This window comes from Schistocerca serialis, chromosome 3 (genome assembly GCF_023864345.2).
Source record: "Schistocerca serialis cubense isolate TAMUIC-IGC-003099 chromosome 3, iqSchSeri2.2, whole genome shotgun sequence".
In the NCBI taxonomy this organism is placed as follows: Eukaryota; Metazoa; Arthropoda; class Insecta; order Orthoptera; family Acrididae; genus Schistocerca; species Schistocerca serialis.
In genome coordinates this window covers 616,742,760-616,766,941 of record NC_064640.1, presented here as the reverse complement: position 1 = coordinate 616,766,941, position 24,182 = coordinate 616,742,760, and the positions used below count along the sequence as shown (strand labels likewise).

The window sequence follows — 24,182 nt, the reverse complement described above, 5'->3', positions numbered from 1 at the left end:
GCTACATTTTATATTTTCTCCTTTCATCAATTAAATCCAGAATCTCCTGTGATGTCAGAGGTTTTCTGCTCTACCTTGTCTTTTTATGTATTTAATCCTTGTTACTTTCACTATTTCATCTCTAAATGCCTACCATTTGCCACCTTCTGTTTTCCTTTCCCTTGTTTCAGTCAATCATTGTGTAATGTGCTCTTTTAAACACTATACAATCTGTGTTTTTTAAAAACTTATCCAGATCCCATCTCCATAATTTCCTACTTTTTTGCAGTTTCTTTAGTTTTAATCTATATTTCACATCTGCCCCTGGAAATGTCTTACAGTTTAAGATCTGGTTTTGAAATCTCTGTCTTACCATTATATAATCAGTCTGAAACCTTCCAGTGCCCCCAGGTCACCATTTATACAAAAATGGTTCAAATGGCTCTGAGAACTATGGGACTTAACATCTGAGGTTCTCAATCCCCTCCATTTATACAACTTTCTTTCAGGTTTCTTAAACCAAACGTTAATGATGGTTAAATTATGCTCTGTGCAAAATTCTACCAGGTGTTTCCTCTTTCATTCCCTTCCGCCCAATCAGTATCCTCCTACTGTGTTTCCTTTTCTTCCACTTTGTACTATTGAATTCCAGTCCCCAATCACAATTGAATTTTTGTTTGCCTTAACTGTCAGAATAATTTCTTTTATTTCATAATACATTTCTTCACACCCTTCATCTGCAGAGCTAGTTGGCACATAAACTTGTACTGCTGTGGGTATTGGCTTTGTGTCTATCTTGGCTAGATTAATGCATTCACTATGCTGATAGCTTCTCTTATTCTTTACTAGACCTACTTCTGAGTTTGATTTTGTATTTATAACTGTGTACGTGCCTGGCCAGAATTGCCCCTACATCTAACTTCAACCTATCCATTTCCATATTTAAATTTTTGAACCTGCCTGCCTGATTTAAGGGATCTAGCATTCCACACTCCATTCTGTAGAATTCCAATTTTGTTTTTCCTAATGATGACATCCTCCTGAATGGTCCCAACCCAAGATCTGAAAGGGGGGACTATTTTACCTCTGGTATATTTTACCCTAGAGTATTCCATCATCATTTAACCATATAGTAGAGCTGCAGGCCCTCGGGAAAAGTAAAGCTATAGTTTCCCCTTGTTTTCAGTCATTCACAGTACCAGCTCAGCAAGACCATGTTGACTGATGTTACAAGTCCAGATCAGTCAGTCACCCAGACAGTTGCTCCTGCAGCTACGGAAAAAACTGCTGCCCCTTCAGGAACCAAACATTTTTCTGGTACACAACTCAGACCACCACGGCAAGGTCCATAGTTTATGTGAGGGGAATCACAAGTATAGGGAAAAATCTCAAACTATCTTTTTTTGTCAGTTACACAAAATTTATTTCCTTTATAATCCAAAGATAACCATCTTTTTTCACATTTAGCACATATAAGTGCTGGTGTATTTTGACTTGTTACAATGTTCTGAAATAGCCTCTGCATAATAATGTCCTGAAATAGCCTCTGCTTAATACTTAAAATGCCAGGTATGTAAGGAATTTCCAACCATTTTAGTGCATAGTACTTAAGAAAGGAAATTTAAGATTATGCATTTCACTTCGCAAATCTACATGGCAGATTGCACTTTATGTATTGTACAGCTGTCCACCAACTGTAGGTTGGTTTGGACACTTATAATGCTTTACTAGGCATGGCCCTTTTGAAGGTAGTATGACCCCTGTCTTTGCCCAACCTTCAAATTGTCTTTCCAACCAATTATAGTGGGCTCTACAGTTTCACATGGACTCTGAACAGTGGTGGCGTTAGGCGTCGGCGACTGCTGACAGCCCCAAGCCTGTGGGGGCCTCGCAAAAAAAGTTATTCAAGCTGTTAAAATTTTAGCTACTTAGTTGTCTGTCTATTTCTGTGCTAACGTGGTAGTATTTATGTAGGGTCGTCTGGCAACCCCATTACAAAATGCAGTTATGGTGTACACCTATGCGGCAGCACACCAAAGGTACAAGTTCGGGACTGCAGAATGGTTCTGGTAGACCTATTACATTACAGGATTCACACGGGATATACCTGTCATGAATCAGCGCGTGTGCACTAGACTGCAGTAATGCATGGAACTCAAAGAAGACTGTTGTTATAAAGCCATTCATACAGACTAAAAAAATTTTGTAAAATAAATTATTAAATTACATACTTGGAGAGGAAGCTGATCGTCATATTAAAGACAGGTGCATGTTAAATGGAAAATACTTACCTTTTTTTTATACCATATTGACAGCCCACTTGGTATGCACAGTTTTCTGGAATTGACACTTTGAGCAAATAACAAGGAAATGCAACAATGCTCTGTGGAAGAGACAATGCAGGCAGGAGAACTGTCTTGGCCAGTAATGGCAGCTCTCTGAAACCAATCCTACCAAGTGACACTTCACTCATTTTTCAAGTTATTGAACTGTATAAGTGAACAAGTCTTTTATCTCTGAAGGGGTGGTTGTACCAATTTCAGTCATAAATACTAAAGGAACCCCGTACTATGGTAAGTCAGTATACAAATACAGTCTTGGCGAATTTATTTGGCTGCTATCATACATGACAGGATATATATAAAAAAAAAAATTCTTCCATGTATGATAATCACACAACCTATTCGCTCTATACTATGACATTGAGTGCCTTAAGAACCCACTGTACTTATCAATGTACTTAGCACAAAATGTCTTTTAGATCATCATGTCTGGAGGACCCTCAAGAGACAGAGACATAGGGAGAAAATTGAAATCCGGTGCATCAAAAAGAAAAAGGAAAGGCTGAGACGCGTACATCCAACCAAGCTGTGTGTTAAAGTGTGATGAAATTTCTTTAAAAAAAACTTCAGGTGTAACTGCTCCAGAGGGTTCCAATGAAGCTCTTATCCAAATGTCTTTAATTTATGAAACAGAATCTGCCCCAGGATCAAATTAATCTGTTACCTTTTCTGATACAGCATCAGAGTTGGGTGAAACTGCTGTGATCCAAGACTGTAAGCAGAATAAGGACTTCAAAAGTGATAATCAAGAGTAAACCATTCATATAAGAGAGTCACTTATAGAATTAGATCTGGGAAAGTGGGCATTTCCAGAAACAGATTTGTAGTGTCATAATTTAACTCAAAATGGTCCTCAACAAAACTTAGAGAAATCTGCTAAGTTACCCCAAAGATGCAAATAAGACATTTTACTAAATTTCATTTTACTGGGAAACTGAGTAATAGTGAAAAGCAACATCACAGATGGTTAGCTTACTCCATATCTCAAGACAAAGTTTATTGCTTTCTGTGTTGACTTTTTTCGCATTTGCAGAGAAAGAGGGTAAAAGGATGTTGTGGCTGGAAAGATCTGAGTAGGATATTGCAAAGGCATGAACAAAGTCAAGGACACATGGTGTGATGATTAGATGGATGGAATTCTGTAAAGGAATCAAATACAGAAAAACAGTAGATAAGGAAAACGAGAGACTGAGTAGGGAATGACGAAAGTATTGGTATAATTTGCTTGAAAGATTGATCGACATTATAAAATACTTAGCTTCGCACAATCTGGTGTTTAGAGGGCCTCAAGAATCTGTTAACCTGAACAATAGTGGAAACAATGAAAATTTTATAGACCTATTTAAATTGTTCCAAATATGATCTAACACTAAATGAGAACTTGCAACATATTAGCAAAAAGCAACTTCGTCAGCATTATCTGAGCCATGACAGACAAAATGAATTAATTGCATTAATGTCCAAATCTGTTATGAACGAAATTATAAACAGTCAAACAAGCAAAATGTTATGCCTTCATGCTAGATTGTACCAGGGATTCGATCCATGTGGAACAAATGATCATAAAATTAAGATTTTGTAATTCCTCAACTGCAGAGATAGAGGAGCATTTCGTTGTGTTTATTGCCATCGCAGAAACAACGGGAGAGTATTTAACAAATGCCATTTAAAGGAACTAGAAAATAATACCCTAGACATCCAAAATTGTCGAGGACAGGGGTATGATAACACAGCCAATATGGTTTACATTAATATAGGTGTGAGAACAACAATACTCAGTATTAATCAATGAACTTTGTTCATGCCATGCTGATGCCATTTTTGGAACTTGCCACTAACACTTCAACAGCTAAAACATTTTTCGGCTTCATCAATGATGTTCATACTTTTTACAAAACAAGGAAGCGTTGGGATCTTATAAAAACTATTTTGCAGTGAACACACAGTGTGTTGTGGGGCGATCACTGTTGCAGAAATAATTCAAAAGCCAAGATCGCTTAAATCCTATTTACTAAATGACCGGTTTCAACACACTAAAGGCGCCATCATCAGATCTTTGAAGATGCAACACGACAGGTTTGAGGGAGGGCTTAACTGAGATACACTATATACATTACTCTTAGTACAGTACCATTTACCTGAATGAATGTAGCTTAACATGTATGAATCATTTCGATATAATGTTACATGAGGCAGACCAGCTGATATAAAATCATTGTCACAGAAATAAAAACTAAAAAACCATTTTCTTTCTTACTGGAAAGTGAAACGGGCCTCACAAAGCTGATTCATTGCTGATGTGAAGTTTCTGCCTAGTGCCACTACTGACTCTAAAACCATAGTGGAAAAAGGCATTTTTTGTTAATAAAACTCACAACATCGCTCAATATGTTTCTTTATTTTGTATGCTGTTTCAGCTACTGTTGTCATCTGATCAAAACTTAAGATGTACAAAATAAGGAAGGTTCATGTTTCAGAAGTTCTGAGTTTTAATCCAATGATGGTAGTAGACAAAACAGCATAAAAAGTAAAGAAATATATTAAGCAATCTAGATGGTTTTATGTATAAAATATTCTCAGTGATCACTAATTCCTAATGGAAATTTATTCCCTTTGTTAACATGGCATTTTCCACATGTGTACAGCATTTCCAGATGTGCAAGAAGTGTTCAGTGTTAAAAAGATAAGACCTACAGAGGATTGAATTCTAGATCTCAGACTTCTGGCCTGACATGTACACACTGAGCCATTTGGCATATCACATTTTCTGTCCATAAGTGAAGGCTGATCTTAGAAACTACTGTATGGATTTTGATTCAGTTTTCACTAATTGACGAAACGATTCATGAGGAAGGTATGTGTATATAATTTATTGCCACTATGTCAGACAAGCTGTCTAGCCACAGATTGTGCTACCTTTGTGAAGCCGGAGTGGGGTCACTTGTGAGATATTTAGGGTGATTATAATTAGAGTTCCAGTTTCGAAATGCTGTATAAAAAAAAATAACCACAGCTCAGAATGACATCAAGTTTGAATGGAATGTTATCGAAGTAGGGGAAATGTTGCAATATCCCTGGCCTTTGAAAGTTATCCTACCTCAGAAAATTGTGAATGGGACCATGCCCTTAACATCTAATATGAGTTCAATGAGTATAATTTAATTGTATGACACTAACATTTAATGGCCCAAACTGTAGATCCTAAAGTAAAGATTTACACAAAGAATTACTAATTTAATGGAAAGGTGTCTAATAGAAATAGTAAGTCATTTAAACCCATGTTTTATTCACTAAAAACATCAATCACATGCATGAATTATAAGAATGTGCAATGATTTACAAACACACATCTTTGAAATTGAATCAGCGGCTTTAATTGTTGAGTGATGTTACTCAGCAGAACAAAAAAATAGACCCTGCTGGTGGTAATATCAATCAAAAAGTGAATTGCAAAGCTTGTGAATTCTACATGGAAAACAGTGACTGTAGACGAGGTGACTAACTGCGAAACGGTCAAATTCAACAAGCCTAGATTGAATCTGAAACAGGTTCTTGTACAGAAATGCCAGTTTGGCCCAAGGAAATACTAACACACCAGTACTATATATGCTCACTGTAATGACGCACAAATGCCGTGATGAATGCTACCATCGTGTAAATAACTCTCAATTGAAAGTGAGGGTGCACTGCTATTGCTGTGACTGCATTCCCTGCTCATCTGCTAAGGTGCGGTGATCTGCTGCTACATGTGTAGCCGACATGCACAGGGTGCACACAGATCAGTGTCTGTAATAACTCAAGATCCATGCTGGTTACGTCTGCTCATATAAATCTCTGTGCGAACTCTACCATGTCTTACGTCCAAACACTTCCATATCTTTTCAAGTTTCAACTTTTTGGTAGATTCTTATGTCCAGCTACCTTTTACTGCCAAACCATGCATTCTCATCAATAGCAAAAAATGCAGAAAACAGTGATCCAATATTGAGGCTTTTTGTACATATGGCATCCTGCCAGATATAACACATCACAATCTACCCAAATTCTGAGAGCATCCTACGAGGCTAAGCCATTATTTCTGCAGGCCGTGTTTTCTTCCAAACAGTGTCAGATGGCTATCTACAAAGGCCCTCTGAAAAACATGAAAATGCAGTGCTCTCCTTTACGGCTGCTGGGCAATGGGAGGTAGCTGCCACCCATGCCGTACTCTGGCATCCTCGCTTCCGTGAAGTCAACACCTGACCCACTGGCATCCTCTCTCTGCAAAGACCTATTTTTTCACCTCATCCCCTGTCCTTCCTGTCTCACACCCAATGTCTGTGCCTTCTCACGTAAACAAAAATTGTCTGCAAACAAGTGAGGCCATCACTGTGTTAGATGAAAAAGGAAATGAGGTTATTGGAGCCAAGAATTTACAGTTACTGCGTTTCTGTATGACATTCCTATGGTATCTGGTCCGATGTAATCCTCTAATTACAGAAATAACCTTATTTTCAATGAAACTGGCATACAAACTTGCCTGCCACATTTGAATGTTATGAGAATGAAAAAAAAAAAAAAAATAATGAAAACTTTCCCACTAAATGGTGCTGTAAGCTTCATAATGTAAATGGGTTTGGCTACAAATGACAGACGACTCACAATATGATGGCTATGCTGTGAGTTGCACATTAAACCACCCATACTGTGCAATGTGCATGACCACAGGAATTTGGCATTCAACAATTGTGACACTGTTAGTTAGATAAGCTCAATCATCGTGGCAAGGTCATGTCATATTAAATGGAAAAAATTGATTTTTAATTGTCCTGAGGCCAAAACCCGCATAAAAAGCAACAGTGACAGTGGTTTTTAATTGTCGTGAGACTGGCACAAGATATTTTCAATATGCTGTCCACCATTTTCTGCCCCAAGTTTAAATCAAGAAACAGTGTTCTACAACAGGTCATAGTGTATTCAGGAGTCACATTTGGAATGCGTTGCACAGTATGTGCCTTCAATTCAGCAATCAGAGCAGTGAACACAGCACCTTTCAGATAAACCCACAGCCAGAAGTAGCGCAGTTATGATTAGGTGATCTGGACAGCCAGGCTGTAAGGAAATAATGGTTGATAATTCTAGCAATTCCAAAATGCTTGTGCAGCAGCTGCGTTTCTGGCTGTGCATTGTGCAGAGGAGCACCATCTTCTATAAAAATGGCCCTGCCCACACAGCCATGCTGTGAAAGGTTGGAATGACGCTGGTGCGCTAAAGACTCTTAACAGTTATGAGTGACAGTACAGGCCACTGGACCCATGGGACCCATCTCCTCGAAAAAATATGGTCCTACGATAAACTATGCCGTCAGCCCGCACCACAGTCACCTTTGCAGAATGAAGCAGCACCAGCTGATGGGCGAACAGATTTTCTGTTGCCCATATTCTGGAGTTCTGTGTGTTGGCTCTTGAGATAAAAATTGGCTTTGTCTACAGAATGTTCCATGTCCATTCATTGTTCACTTCCATGCAAGCAAGAAATTCTAGGATAAATGTTTGTCTTAGTGGCAGGTCAGCATGAAGCAACTCGTGAACATGGGTAATTATGTATGGCTAACAATACAGGATGTTTTGCAGAATTTTATGCACCTTGCTCACAGGCGCATCCAAAGTTCAGGCTGTTCCTCGTCCAGTGCATGTCTGCAAACCATTGCTTGATCCCTGCTGCAGTGCTGTGGCCACATCTTCTACTGATGTTGGATCAATTATTTTCCTCCCTCTGCTAAATTGCACTATAAAAGACCTGTCTTTCAGAATTTCATCATTTTCTCTGACAGACATTAGGCCAATACTTTTTTTTCGTACTGTTGTGTGTCCAAAACTTCTGCAGAACTACTTGTCCACAGTTAACATTCTTTTAAAAGGGCTGTACCAGCAGCACACAATTTTGGCAGTGAGACAGTCATGACGAGTGTCTTAGGCGTGAACTGAGGGACCGCTGTGTACCTCACGTCTTATATTTTGCATATTCTGGACAACTGCCACCTAGTGGTAAGATTTGCATTAAATTTGTTTCCATACCATTTCCCCTTTATTTGGTAATATTCTGTTCAAATTTGATGTCATTCTGAGCGTGGGTCCTCTTTCTGTTAATTTATTTTTTTTACTAGAATATTAATAGCTGTGTATGTACATAAATTAAAGGTGATTAAAATAACTTTAGAGGCTAGGTGGCTGTTCCCCCCAGTTAGTGAAATACGCTTCCCCTTCAACATACATTGGTATCTTGCGTAGCAGTTATCTTAGTTCATTTGAAACTTTAATGTTTGCTGTATGTAAAGTATTACAGTTTGGCCAGCACATATTACCCCATAAACATGTTATATATGCATAGGCTTCCACAGCTAGAGTCAGTTTACAAAAGTTTTCTGAGTATGGTACTTCATCATAAGGGGGGGGGGGGGGGGGGGAAACTATACTCGAAAAACCTGGTGACAGTAAACTTAGGAGGAGGTCACTGAACAGTGGAAAAACGTTGGTTTCTCCAGTATAGTTTTTCACATTATGATGTGGTACCTTACTCAAAATACTTTTAGTTCATTTGTTATATTTTTTTGTGAAGATTTTATTTGCCTTGTCGTATGTGAAATTAAGAATTGTAAAGTAATATTGACCATAGTTAAGTCACTGGAGTGAGAAAACCCTGCACACATTATTAGCAGCTTGGATTTGCTGTTGTAAGCACATATTTAATCAGCAATTGTTATTGTTTCTTTTACAGTATGTTATGAAGTTTAAGTAATATCAGGAACTTCTGTTGATACATTGAAATATTCACATGGGATTTTCTGCATAACATAAAATTTAATAGATGCTATGGCATGGAAATAGGTTACCATTCACACTAATATATTATACCGTGATTGACAAATAGAATAAACTGAATATACCTGAAAATCGTTCACATATTTAACAAATTGTTTGGCAAAACAGTGTAGGCATTGGGATATACGTGTGTTTGCATTCATTTACGGATTCACTTGTATGGCAAGTGTACATACAGAGACAAAATCACAGACAGTATTTTGGAAAAAAGATTTCTGACTCACTCCTGTAACATAGCTTAAGTCATGTGAACATGGCTAATACTAAGCTAATGTCACTGATTACCCCATCATCAAAGATAGAATGAAGTTACTTTATTCTGACTTGATTTTGTGTGTTGTGTTCTTGCAGTTTGGAAGAAAAAAGAAGAAAAAGAATGGAGAGTCAATTCCAGAAAAACCACGCAGAGTAGCAAAACTGGATGTAGACCGTGATGAAGAAGATGAAGAAGAGGATGATGATGAAGAGGATGATGTATGCTAAATAAAAAATTTAGGTTATACAGTTATTAAGATGCCTGTGTCTAAAATGCTTTACCAATCAGGGTGGCCCAGTGGTTTGCACACAGGACCCACATTTGGGAGGACTATGGTTCAATCCTGCATCTGACCATCCAGATTTAGGTTTTCCGTGGTATCCTTAGGTCACTCAAGGCAAATGCTGGAATGGTTCCTTTGAAAGGGCATGGACAATTTCCTTCCCCTTCCTTGACCCAATCTGAGACCATTCCCCATCTCTAATGACCTCAATGTTGATGGGACGTTAAACCTAATCTTCCTTCCTAAAATGCTTTCCTGTATAAAATGATCCTTGACTCCAGTCACCCAAGAACTTCCATAAGAGAGTATACTGTATAAAGAATTTCCTGTTTAAAGTGTAACTCTCCTTCATAAGATGTACTGCCCTCTGATGGGGCAATGTTTCTGTTTTTGTTAGTAAATGGAAAGACCTTGAACAAATTACTTGTGAAGGGACAAAGAAACACCAGAAAATGAAAGCTGAAAGAAGTGCTGACGTGCAAAATGTTTTAATTCAGTAGATGTGTCCATTCCTGTAAAAGGACCAGTAATTCTAGCAATGGCTCTAGAAAGTGAGAGAAAGATAAAAAGATAAAGTTTTATTGCATTTACTGGTTGGTTTTGTAGGTTTAAGGGATGTGCTGAAATTGTTTAACAAAATATCTTTGGTTAGGCCACATTTGTAAACAAAGACATGGTAACTGCCTGGAAAAAATCTTGCTAACTTTAGAGACAAATTTGGGTGTGCATCAATATTTCGACTCCCCCCCTCCAAGAGAAAGCATGTGAAATTTATCAGAAGAGGATTAAAAAATTGTAGGCAAGAACATTGACAGTTCTCAGTATGCAGACAACACCACATCTCTGGCTGAAGTTAAGATCCATCTGGAAGGGTTTATATTAAATATGAAGGTTGAGAGTTAAAGATGACCTGGAAATGAAGGTCAGAATCTTCAAATTAGTTCAAAGTTGTACAGGTAACATTTGGTTATATCTTCTTGGGACCAGATAATCAGGGCAGCGGTGATTTTAGCAATAGCATCCAGATATGTGATACGTCACAGAATGGCTATGGTGCAAATTTGTTTCATACCCAGAAGTACACACATTTTGCTGGCAATAGAGATTCGGATTCGGATTGTCATATGATATTGTCGGTAGTGATGTGTGAGCCTGTGAAGTGGACAGTGAGAGTTGGCCATAAACTCAAGTGTTACACTCACCTAATGAGAGCAGAAGGGTTATTGAGGTTATTTATAGTTATTTATGGAGAGAGCTTGATGAGAAAAGGGAAATGTGATGGAAATGAGATATTTTGTGAGGTTAATGCAGTGGTTAAGAGGCTCAACTCATAATCGAATAGTGGTGCTCGAATCACCATGCAGAACTCCCATCAGAATGGCTTTACTCCTACCTGCTTTTAATGAACCCAGCTTTAAGAAAGTTTCAACTTTAAGTAATACACATAGAACATTCTGCAAATAAAAATCCATTTTTTATGCATTTCCTAATGTGACCAAATGAGTTTCCGATTCCTTTCATTTTTACACAGCTTGTACTTAAAGTTGTGTGATGGTGTCATATGGTAATCGATTCTTTTTGATCAACACACATCTATATTTTAGTTGTACACTTTACGTTTATGTATTTACTGCATGTAAATGTAGAAAGCATACAATTTAGCAAAAGCTCATCTTCCATGGTAATGAAGACGTTCGTACGTAAAAGTTTTGGACATGGCAAAAAAGTAAGATTTGGTGCAATCTTTGTTCAGTGGCCTACTCGAGCAGCAATGAAGCATTGTTAAATGCAGAAGTTAGTGGTTCCTCTGGGTGCAGAAGGAAGAACATTCGAGTGTTAGCATTCCGTGATTTGGAATTTTTTTTTTTTTTTTTTTTTTATGGTCTGAAGGAATGAGGAGTGGCAGCATTCCTATCAGCAGAAACATGCTGCAAGAGAAGGCTCATGAAATCATCCTAAAGATGCATGTTGAAAATTTCAGTGCACCAAACGACTGGTTAGAGCAATATAAAAAGCATGATAATCTCGCATTTCAGATTGAAAGTGGAGAAAGTGAGTCTGTGGTAATAGAAAGTTGGAAGAAAATTACATTGCCACAATTGATATAAGGTTATAAGCCCAGCCAATTTCAACGCAGGTGAAGCAGGTGTCTTTCGCAATTTACTTCCTGCAAAATGTATTCTGTTCAGCGAGAAAAATGTCACAGAGATGAAAAAAGGAAAGAAAGTGTGACTGTGCTATTATGTGTAACTAGTGATGTGAAATGTTGTGTCCACTAGTAATAGAAAAATTCAAAACTCACAGTTGTTTTATAAATGTAAAAATGCTACCTTGTACTTAAGAGTACAACAGCTTTGCCCAGAAGATGTCAGAAGGCTTTTAGGTGCCAAAAGGGGTGCAACAGGAAGAAAAATAGTACTTACTATTGAATGATGGCCTGTACATTCCAAGGACTGTAAATGTTGTGTTCCTTCCACCAAACAGCACAAGTTATCTGCAGCCTCTTGACCTAGGCATAATACACTGTTAAAGCCAAATACGGAGTAGCAAATGTCCAGAAGTAAATTAGATTCCTTGAAAGTAAGGAAGTGATGACTTGCCATTCTACATGCTGTGCTTGTTTCTTGTTGTTGCTGTTGCTGTTCTTGTTGTATAAACAACAGACTGTGTCAAATTGTTTCATGAAGGCTGGTTGTGGTACATCAGTTGCTGTCAAGGACAATATTGGTCCAGAAAGAATGGAGTAGAATCCCGGGTGTTCCTGAAACTGTGCATTTCCAGGATTTTGTTTCTTGTGATGACAAAGTTCTGACCTCCACACACAAGATCGACGTATGAGGACAGTCTGAAAAGTAATGTCTCTAATTTTTTATGTCAAAGCTCTTAAAAACATTTTAAATAAAACAAACCATCCAAAATCTTCATTTTTTCTTAACATAATCACTCTGGCGACAAATATATTTCACCAAACGAGAGACCAGTTTGTTGATGCCTTCACTGTAGAATGTTTGACTTTGCTGATGGAGCCACAACCTTACCTGTACCACTTTATCACTATCAAAATGAAGTCCCCGAAGGTGTTCTTTAAGTTTTGAAAACGGATGAAAATCAGATGGGGCCAAGTATGGAGGATTATCAGTGACTGTGAACACAAGGCGTTCGATTGTTGCAGATGTCGCAATGCTTCTAATTTGCCTGTCATTGTGTGCTGAAGGGGAGGGTGCTCCACACATGGATGTACTCTTTGAATTCATGCTTTCAGTTTTCAATGGTTGGAACTTGATTGTAACATAGTGTTTCTCATGCACTGGCATACTTATATTACACACCGCCATGTTACATGCTACAATTCAGAGCCCTCTAATGCCAAAGGATTACAACTTGTATCATTGAAGCAATAAAGACAGCCTAGTAATATGCATAACATGTAATACCTCAGCCGATATTGAGTCCAGAATAAAAAATTCAGAGATATTACTTTCCAGCATGCCTGTATGAATGATGTGCGGTATGCTCGTTAAGGAACAGTAAGGTGGTGGTGGTGGTGATTGTTGTTGTTGTTGTTGTTGTTGTTGTTGTTGTTGGGGGGGGGGGGGAGGGGGGGGGACAACAACGGTGACAGTGAATCCTTGGGTTATGATTCTGAGTCAATGTTTTTGTATGCCTACGCAAAACTTCCATATAAGGAAAAAATATTTGGGTCCCCAGAGGTGCATTAACAAAGGGTTTTATTGTATAACCAAATATGGAAGTGGATTTTGGTAGAGCCAGTATACCAACAGCCACCTAATTCACTTGAAATCCGCTATCAGAATGGTGTTCACTCATTACTAACATCTCACTATTAGTGTTTTTCTTCACTCCACATTGTGACAAATGTAATACAGCACCCTATTCTTGCTACTATATATGGATGGGGCTTTATACATGCCCTCCCAATTTTTGTGTGGAAATTTTTCTCTCATTGGTCCTCCCGTGATCAAGTAAGCACTTCTCAAAATCTTCCCTATACCCAGAAAAATGGAGTCTCACAAATAAAAGTAACATTTTTCCTAACAGCAATTAATGAACTTACAGAAGCCATGGGCCCTACAGTTTCACATTCCCTACACCTGTAAAACTTCAGCATGTGTCACAGTTCTTCATTGTAAGTTCCAGCCAACTACAGGGCACCATAAGGAAAGCCCAGTCTTGACCTGTTACTAGTAGTTTCTAGTGCACTACTTCCAAAACACTTGTAATGAGGGTTGCCGCAATCACAAATGGTGTTCCTGGATAGAAGGACGGGACCTCCACAGAAATGCCCTTGGTCTGGTGTATCTACAATCCAAGTTCTCTTAGCTATATGTGACATTTCTGTGAACCTTCTCTCATGATCATTCTCGTGAACAGCCCCCTGGGAAGATCTGTTCCCCACAACTTTGTCTAAAGCCATTCTTCAGGGCCAAAGGATGTAGCGAGTGTCTTTTTATGGTGAAACATTCCAGGATGTTTGCAAATCTATTATGATGGGTCATGTGTCAATGGCCAATGGGTTATGCCTTCACACACTAAGGTGGCAGTGAACAACATGCACTACCACAGAAGTAACATAGTGTTTTTATTGCAGAAGTAGTAGTCTATTTTGTGAGCTCTTAGATACATTTGTACCTGCTCACATGAGTCTTTTGCAATTTTCTGTGACCGTGTGAGCAGCTAAGTCATAATCACTACCCCTGACATATACTGGTTTTCTCCAGTCAAGACCTTGTATTTGAGTTCCAAAATATCAAAAAACTGATTATATTTATCTTTACCCCTAACAAAGTCAGAATATTAGGAATCGAATTCACAGATTATTTGTCCAAGGAGGCTACTAAAATGGGTGCCCTATGATGAAAGATACCAGGACCTGACTAACTGCATGGATGTATTCATACAGAATGTCCTGCCAAGATTCTACAATTCACTGCCAACTCCACACTGACCACCCTAGACTGACCCAGGCATACAAACAAGCCGCTCTGTGTCATTGTAGTTCCAGTGGTCCTATATCACTGGTGCACATTTAAATAAGAGGCACACTTTTACCACTATAAAGCAAACACTGAACTAGCTGACTTATTACCCTCAATATTACCTATTGATGTCAAACCATCAAACCTGATTTTACACCTTATCCAATAGTGTGGCTTGTACAATTTTATTTCGAGATCAGATAATATGGCCTTTACCAGTCCATGGGTGTGGGGTAGCTGATCACCAACTGCTGTAGTCTCAGCCCCCACCCCCAGAGTATCTTGGGCTGCCTGTGGGTGGTAGGTTGGCCTGATCCCACCTTGTAATTCATTTATCTTTCTACATCTCTCATCATTTTAATCTAAGGGTGTTACTTTATGTGCTCCACCATTTTATTGACCTAACTATGTCACTAGACTTTCATAATGACCAAGAACCTGCCAGTCAGACAAGGAACGACAGCCTCTAACCACTTTATATGCCCCAGAGGGCTTTGGGATGTTCCCTGCCTCCATACTCCCCTCCCCCCCCCCCCCCCCCCACTTTATGTTGTTTTTCCTTCCTTTGTAGTGGGTTTTATCCTTTCGTGTACTTTTTCTATCCAAGGCTGACATATTAATGGTCATTTTAGCTATCCATCTCATTAATTTCAGAAGAACTTTGTTGATTTGAGAGGCACACGTTAACTGTATTCATTAACATTTAAAAGTATTTCTGCATGTTAATCACTCATTATTGAGGACTTTACCAATAATCCGCGCTGTAGATCAATGGCGCTAATGGCTGCGCTCCATTGTAGCTTAACAGAAAACTTAACATTTATGTAGGGCAAGAATCATATTAAAATAAAAGTTCAAACACATGTATTGATTTCAATGACACAGAAACTCTATTTTTCAAATATTACTTAGCAACATATTACAATTTTTTACCGACCTCAGTTCTACAAGTCATCAATCGCGTCAGATCACTACAATAGTTTGAACAAGAAGAAAGATTGTTATAGAAGTATCGTAGATAACAAAAGATGAAGATTTCCATTATCTTTTCCATGAGTATTGTCTGAGGTATAATTTTCACAGAAAATTAAATTATTTCACTAGTAATAATTAATTATTACTATTTTAGTATCAATGCAGTCCTTTTTTATTAATGTCACAAGAATGTTCGCTGAAATTGCACACACAATGCCGTCGTGAATATTGTTCTGAATAAAGTATAGTTGTGGATATTGCAAATGCTTAGCTTTTTGTTGTAATTAGTATGGAGTCAGTGTATAAAGGTGGAAGGTTATGTTGTTAAGAGGCAAGGTTCCAGTTCTGATCCACAATCCAGCACACAGTTTTAATCTAGTAGGGAGTTTCGAAGAGGAACTTGTTTGTAATGTCAATTGTTGCTGAAATGAAAGAGCGCTACTCCCTTTTTGAGGTAACAGACAGCAATTCATTGCCTCCTGATCTTTATTTAAAGCTCATGTTTATCTGTATGAATGGACACAGTGGCATATAAATGTTGATGATGTGAAATATGCAAAGAACATAGCTCTTCTTAGTCAGTCAGTTGATGCATATATGTTGGCGTAAATAATAGAAGATTAATATGTCAAAGGCATTTTATGCTAATGTTGGCACACTGTTCTGTTAACTGTTGACCAGTCAAGGGAAACAACCAGAAAGGCCTAATATAGTTATAATAAACCATTGGAAAGTATTTTGAAGAAATGAAACTTAGTATAAAATTGAAAGGTGAATATAACAAACTTTATAAAAAAGTAATTATAGCAGTATTAAAAAATTGTACACCAATTGTTATATGTGATAATTCTTAAACAGTGTCATATTTGTAAAGGAAACTCAAGAATATGTAGATCACGTAGTGTGGGACTGTGCCTGGAAGTTTCCTTTTTGTTAAAGGAAATTTCAGTGTGGCCACAGCAATTTGTGGTGGAAGAAAGTAGGGAAATTTTATGGAGACAGTGGTCTGCATCTGGAATGTATCTCAAAAATGCCGTAATAAGCCACACAAAGCTATTGTTCACATAATAATGTCTATTATCTGGTAGTTTTGCTCATATGACTGATCACTTGGCAGGATATTTCATCATTATAGGTAATGCTTATATAAAAAATGTCATTATCATGAATATGACTACACGTAATGACAATGACGCAGTCAACTTTGTGATAATATATTGCCACTGTGGAATATCTTAAGGAAGTATTTGTTGTAATGATTTATTTTATTTAATTATCTTTATTCAACCAAGGATCACTCATGATATAGGGTTTGTCAGTGTAAAAACACACACACACACACACACACACACAAACACACACAAAACATGCTTTGTGAGGATAGGACAGATGGTCAGCTGTGGTCTTGATTAAGGAACCATCCCAGCTTATGTGTGTTGTATCTACTAGATGATGGTCACAAACTAGACCTAGTAGCTAATAAATATTATCTAATCAGCAGGTTTATTGTGTTTAATTTCAAGTAGAGAAGTGGAATGATAAGTGTTGAGACTAAAGTAAATATTTGGAAACGTTAACATAGAAAAAATGATTTTGTGATGCTATCATTGTGAATTCTTGTCAGCTCTGCATTTTCTTTTTCTCTCCCGAACGGAATAGACTTTGACTGTAGCAGTGACATGCATCCCTTACTGTGTTCCAGATTGTTTTGTCAGTACACATCTGAACAGTAAAATGAGTAATCTTTAATCTTCTCAGAATAATAAGTCATTAAATGCATATTAATTTCTTGCCATTATTATTTTTAGTAAAACAGAACACAGTAGGAGCCATTTATTTTCATACCTTTAACATTTGTCCCATGGCTGCATGAAAATTAGATATTTCAAATATTTTAAGTGTCCTGTTCTATTATAGGATGATGCTGATCTGTCCAAATATGACTTAGTTGGTTGGGGTGATGACAGTGATGCTGATTCTGAACAACAAAAAAAGGACAAAGAAAATCGCCCAAAAACGAGGCGGGGTCATTCAAAGTCACGTTCCCGTTCCAGATCTCCCACAAATGAGGGAAAGAGCCACAAAACTAAATCAAGATCAAGTTCAAGGTAATTCTGTGTGGATATATTGCAAAGTGGAAAAATAAACCTTTGATTCTATAATATAAACTATATGGCTTTCCTTTACAGCTCGTCACATTCATCTGGAAGTGGAAAACGAGGAAACAGCTCGTAATACATTCAGGTTCAGGTAAACAGGTGGTAATGGGTATGCACAAGGTCGATATCTACATCCTTACATACATTTAAAATACACAATTTGCAGAACTACAGCTGTCTCAGATTCTGGATTAGCTATTGTCATGTTGATTGTCACAACAATCATCTCTACAGTAATACATACATGTACTAGAGGTGCAGTATTAGTTTCAGGGGATGCTGATTTTGACATATGTGCTTACTTGCCCCTGATTTTTTTTTTTCTGATTTTATATTAATTTTCATTGCTTGTCCTGTGGAATTTTTCGTATAGCAATGTACAATATTTACTTTTTACTTACTTAAATATGTTTGTCTACCACTGATCTCCAACTGCTCAAGGATTTTGCCATGTTCCAAAGAACATTTTGAGTGCCAGTGAAAAAGAAAGTGTATTTTCTTCACTTAGCACTTGTGAACACAGTTATTAAAATTTTATTGTAAAAAAAGGTTGTTCCTAGTATAGCAGAAAGAAAGGAAAAAATGGCCAGTTAATCTACTACAAATGGACCCATCTGAATAGCTGAGCAGTTAATGTACTGCTTCCAGGGTGCTGGGAGGTGAACCTGCCCCAGATCAAATCTACCTCGCAGATTAATGATGAGGGCTGGTGAGCTGGCCAGCAGGGAAGGGGTTTTTTGTGTGGTTTCCCACATCCAACTTGGTGAATACCAGTCTGGTACAAACATCACCTATATCCTGCCTCAGCCACACACTAAGCAAACATTTAGAAAAATATTGTCACACTTGAACATCGATTTACTCTAGACATTGACAGATTGCATACACAAAATTCTGTCCTGGGTGGAGTGGTGGCATTAGGAAGGTTATCTGGCCATGCACTTACAGTAACATTGCTTCAACCTATATAACGATGCTGACCCCTTAAATGGATGGGGAAAAAGGTGGTGGAGAAAGAACAGGAGGAGGAGGTGGAGCAGGAGAATCAGCTACAGTTGTAATAAAGTGGAGAATGTAGTATAGAACTTTGTAAATTATTACACAGAGAATAATTTGTCCCACTTTGCTTGCCATTATGCATTATATTTCAAAATATTTGTGAAATGCTAACATTATATGTAGCTGAAATATCTGTTTTAAGTACGAGAGATTTTCTTTATTTTGATGGCTAGGAAGTAGTTAAAGTTGGATAAAATATAGCTAACATCACGGCAGTGATAAGTGGCTAGATTCTCAGATTTTGTCATCAAAATGTGGAAACTTAGGTTATTTGTTTCACATGCCTGCTAATACTTCAAATAAGTGTGTAATTGTTTAGAGTACCCAATAGTGTACAGCAAAGAACAGCCATATCGTCACTATGTTAAGCTTAATAAATCCACTAATAAGATAACACAGCAAAACCTATTACTGAAATAATAGAGCTACTTAAATTCTAAATCCCCCCCCCCCCTCTCTCTCTCTCTCTCTCTCTCTCTCTCTCTCTCTCTCTCACGCGCACACACATTCACTCTTACTATATATTATTAATAAAAAATGAACACCTGTAATATTGTTCCAGAAAAGTATAAAATCTGCTGCTACTTTGAAACATAATTGAGTCCAGTACAAAAATCAAAATGCATTTGAAAAATTATATTAATTACATCAATAAGAAGCAAAAGCTACATGGTATTGTTAAGTTCAAAATGTTTATGTAAGTGCACACACAAAAGTAAGCAAAATTGTAATCTAAAAATGGTAATGGAAAATCCTTGAAGGGATATAAATAATTTAAGAAATAAAGGTAGCAATTCACCAAATAGTCAAATTGCAAAGTCATCAGCTGACACATAAACAGTGCTGAGAACATTATAAGGTTCATTGGAAAGCTAGCAGGCAGAAGTTCTGCCTTGGTTATGTGACTGTCAACAACTCGGTAATTAAACTATTGGGTCAGTAGTTACCTGAACTCCTTGGATTACTTATATCGTTTTATTAGTAAAAAATTAAAGTTACTTTTGTGTTGATTGGAAACAAACATGTTACATTTGATATCTGTTTACTCCAGTTACCTCACTGTAGTTTTGGCACTCAATTGTGCAGTGAAAAATCTGTCATTGATGCACATTTGGCTAATAGTTTAAAAAGTTCTTCATTGTTGGGGAAAAAGCAAGCCCTGTGCAGGAAGTTCCTTCATTATTTAACAAAAAAGGGGTAAATAAATTGCAGTGGCTTATGAAAGGGTTCACTGAGTACAAGATGATTCTGCCGTAATGAATTTTGTATGCTACATGTTCTGTTCCGTAACTTTTGGTATTAGTAATTTCCCACTCCAACCACCTAACAAAGAGTAATTAAAGTTTTGGCAAACATCTTCTCAATGCAGGCTGAAAACTTACTGTAACATCATGCTGCTGTACCTAATATACCTTAAGCAAATGTTGAGTTTTAATTACAGTAGGGAAGTTCTGGTGGAATATAAATACTTTAGGAGCAAAGGAGACCACTCATTGAAAAGCAGAAGCATGGAGTTGTTGACAGGTGTACACAAAAAACAAAGAAAACTTGCTAACAAAAATTAAAACTTGCTAGCTTTTGGATAGATATCAAATTGAAATGAATCAATGTTCAGCCTATCGGTTAGGAAAGCAATTTAAAGTTGCTTTATTACAGGTGTGTTACTGACATAAAAATGTAATAACTGCTTATGGTAGTTAAAGAAACTTTTTCTTTCTTTAATTCCATTCATAGAATTGTATTATCTAAATGGAAGCAATATGCAGTCATCACAGAGCCATTAGTTTTCAAATGTTCAACAAGATGAAACTGTAGAAATTGTGACATTTCACCAACATACTATGTGGCAACAAACGGGCATTTTATGTGCAGTGCATCCAATGAACTGATGATGCTATTACAGTATGCTGCTGAAATATTTGTGTGTTTCTGTGATTTCATCTGGATAGAAACTTCAGAGTATATTTAAAATTCTTTTTGCATTACTTACACAATGATAAGAATAATGAAATAAATGCTCTAATTGGAAAGAATTTTGTGTTGTTTACAGCAGTTACTTAACTGAAAGTTCAAAAATATGTATTGTATTACTTTCAGTATTGCAGAAGCCATTTACTGTAAAACGTGAGGGAAACATTCAAATTCCAGCCAAGGGAATCGGTAATTGCATGCAACCTGCGATGTACCAGAAGCCCAGTTCAGGAACTTGCAAGAGTACTTGGAGATTGTGGTTGTGTTGTTGCAAGGTTGAGATGCGCAGGCCTAGAAAGCTCATGCTACTGATGTGCTGTGGCGTGTCTTCCCGTGAGATTTCCGTCACAGCTATATTGCTAGAGATAATACCAAATACTTAAGTTCTTTTTTCAAAATAAGGCAGGAAATATGACCTTACCTTATGTGGTATGAATACAACAGAAAAGCTTCTAAAGATATTTACCCTTGATTTTCTGTTTCCCCTTCTACTGCCTGTTTTTATGTGTCCCATATCTTTAATTATGGACAATAGTGTATTTTAGCATCTTTTATCCTGGTTCACATTTGAACAGGAATACTCATTGTTAATGATTCTCATAGTGAAATATTAAATATGCTAAGAGCTGTTAGCCTCTTTTGGATCATACACTGAGTTGTTTGTTTTGACTTGAGCTGCACTTAATTTAGTTTCTTAAATCCATCAAAGTTGTTCCTGGTTGAAGTGGTGAGTACTACAGAACACTAGCTACTGTATAGGTGGTGTCCAACATCATGTCTTGTTTTATAAACATTTAGTTGGAGGTATTCTTTTCACATAATTGTGGCAAACCAAGTTTTACAGCAATTAATTTTTCTTAGAAAGAGAAGTCTGTATCTATTTGAGACAGAATTATTTTGCACAGTAATGCTCTTCTCTCTCAAAATACTCACTCTAACACAGTTTCTATTCATATTTCTGAATATTTTAGTCACTATCCTGACAAGCGTATTTCACTGCTCTCTCTTTCACAGTTCTTTTCTCTTGAAGGAAATAACATAGTGTATGAATATCAGCAGACTGTTGTTCAATTACATTTTTTTCTTTGCAGGTAACATTAAGATGGAGCTGCACGTAGATGATGGTGTTTACAGTGAACTACAGGTCTCCTCTGGTACACGATTAGTATCCATCTTTCTTGGTAATGATATGGTAGTCCTCACATATAGTGCTTAAGGCTTTATGCGTTCACTGAGAAATAATAGGCTTGCAGAGAATTGTGATTTCCTTAGCTATAATTAATATGGGAAGGAGTTAACATGAATGAATATATTCAGCTGACTGAATGCAGTTACTGAGCATATATTGTTTAGTTTGTTTTCTTTATGTGACAGGATATGTTATGATTTTTAACTTTGTTGAAATGAAATAAAATGTATTGTTTTCTTTTTTATAGCATTTAAAAGATTCTAATCACAGTATCACCAGTGTGTTAGACAAAAAACCTTTTTGTCTGTACTAAGGGTTTAAATTTTTTTTAGACCTTTACTAAGGTTACTGTGGGCTGTTACATTTAATCTCTTCATAACATTACTGACGTCCCAGTTGTCCAGAGTAAGTTACTTTGAGCTGTTGCAGGAAATGTATGCGCAAAGGGTTAATGTTATATTGAGCAATACTTATTGCATTTTAATTTTTTAGCTTTTCGTTAATCAATAAAAATGTTATTGAAAACAATGTATTTTGATTATTGGAGTCTTTGTGGTTGGAATGTCAAAATATTTGACAATGAATAATACTGATAATTTATCTCTGAAATTAGGTAGTCACCTGGGGTAGTACATAGTATAAGGAGAATCGAAGATGGATCATGGATCATCGTTAATAATGATATTGTCTCAATTACAGGAGTATACCTGAAAGACGTAGTGAATGTTTTTCTGTTTAATAAAATCCTGCTTATGTTATTTAAGGATTGACTATTTGCTAGAACTAAATAAGCTCACAGCTTTTAAATATTATAATGAAAATACTGTAGCATATTCAGGAATGTAATGTTAATGTGTATGTGTGTTTGATAGCTTTCAGTTATGATTTTAATGTTAGGTGTGAAATGTATCAAATAGTAGCACTTAGTGAAAGACAGATGTAAGTTTCGTGGAAATTTCATGCTGCATGACAGGCCCCAGGTCAATTTTGCTGCAAGACATGGAAACACAGCTGTATGGACTCTATGGCAGCTGTAAAAATTTCATATTGATGCTGCTCTAGCTGACTGGGGTATACGAAACTCACTATCCTATACTTGAAAGGAGAGATAAATGTGAGAGAGATTTTATGGCTGTGGTAACTATTATGAATATGTATTATTAGGGAGTACTGAAGGACTAACACCATAATGTGAAGAGGAATGCATCTTGCTGTTAGCTTCCAGCAGACATCTGTTTTTCGGTTAAATGCAAATTTCAGCCAGCAAACTACAGAATTTTCTGCATAGGTAATGTGTTCAAGGGTTGTTACCCACCTTTATGATAGTGAAATGCTGAGCAAGTTACATTTTCAATTTTTAAAGGGTGATTCTACCAGGACAGCTATATAAACGTTTACTGACCATGAACTAAATGTTTTAACGAGAGTGTATTGGTAGGTGAAGTTTGTCTTATTCAGAATGTTTGTGCATGAGGGAAGTGTGTTTTCTATGGTATTAATTGCACAAAATGATTGATTTACATCTTATCTAAGAAAATGGATGCAGAAGGCTATGCTATATAAACCTAATAACCTGTTGATAGGCCATCTCTTCCACCTAGAAGAAATTAAAAAGATGTTCCAAAAAGATTTCCCCTGTATTTTTCTGCATGTGAATGACGTATTGACTTATTTGAAACAAGAGACAGAATTAGTTCTATTGTTAGCACATTTTGGCCTAACATAGAAGATCAGTAATTATTATTTTGTGAAAATTGTTAATGACAGTTTTGTGAAACTTGGTAAATAATTTTCTGCAGATGAACTTGGCCGCTGTTCTGAAAAGACATTTTGTGAAACTTTGAAAACAAGCAAAAAGAAACAAGACATTAGTCAATAAACATAGTGTAAGTAATTAGCCAGGGTAGAATGTTCTGCTACATATCCGTGAGAAATAAACTTGATAATCATCTTTTAGATTTTACAAAATGCTAGGTTCTGCAACATTTACCAGATAATAATGTTGACTTCATCAAAACATAAATGAGTATGTTAACTTAATGTTACATAGTTTCATCCATTGCTATCCTTCAGTGTAATATTGTGGTATGTTTCTAAACTAAAGCAAAATGT

At 36.9% G+C, this 24,182-nt stretch overlaps 1 protein-coding gene across 3 annotated transcripts in view; it reads left to right on the top strand.

Moving 5' to 3' along the window:
- Positions 1-22,598, top strand: part of LOC126470500 (zinc finger Ran-binding domain-containing protein 2) — a 76,433-nt gene extending 53,835 nt beyond the window's left edge. Inside the window, exons 5-8 of one of the 3 annotated variants that reach the window (XM_050098383.1) lie at positions 9,533-9,655; positions 17,610-17,800; positions 17,882-17,936; positions 21,973-22,598. In XM_050098383.1, the coding sequence (XP_049954340.1) occupies positions 9,533-9,655; positions 17,610-17,800; positions 17,882-17,927 (360 nt within the window). In that variant the 3' untranslated portion in view covers positions 17,928-17,936; positions 21,973-22,598. Of the gene's footprint in view, positions 1-9,532; positions 9,656-17,609; positions 17,801-17,881; positions 17,943-21,972 lie in introns of all 3 variants that reach the window. The other 2 variants (XM_050098382.1, XM_050098384.1) reach the window with 2 other exon arrangements.
- Positions 22,599-24,182: the final 1,584 nt, after the last annotated feature.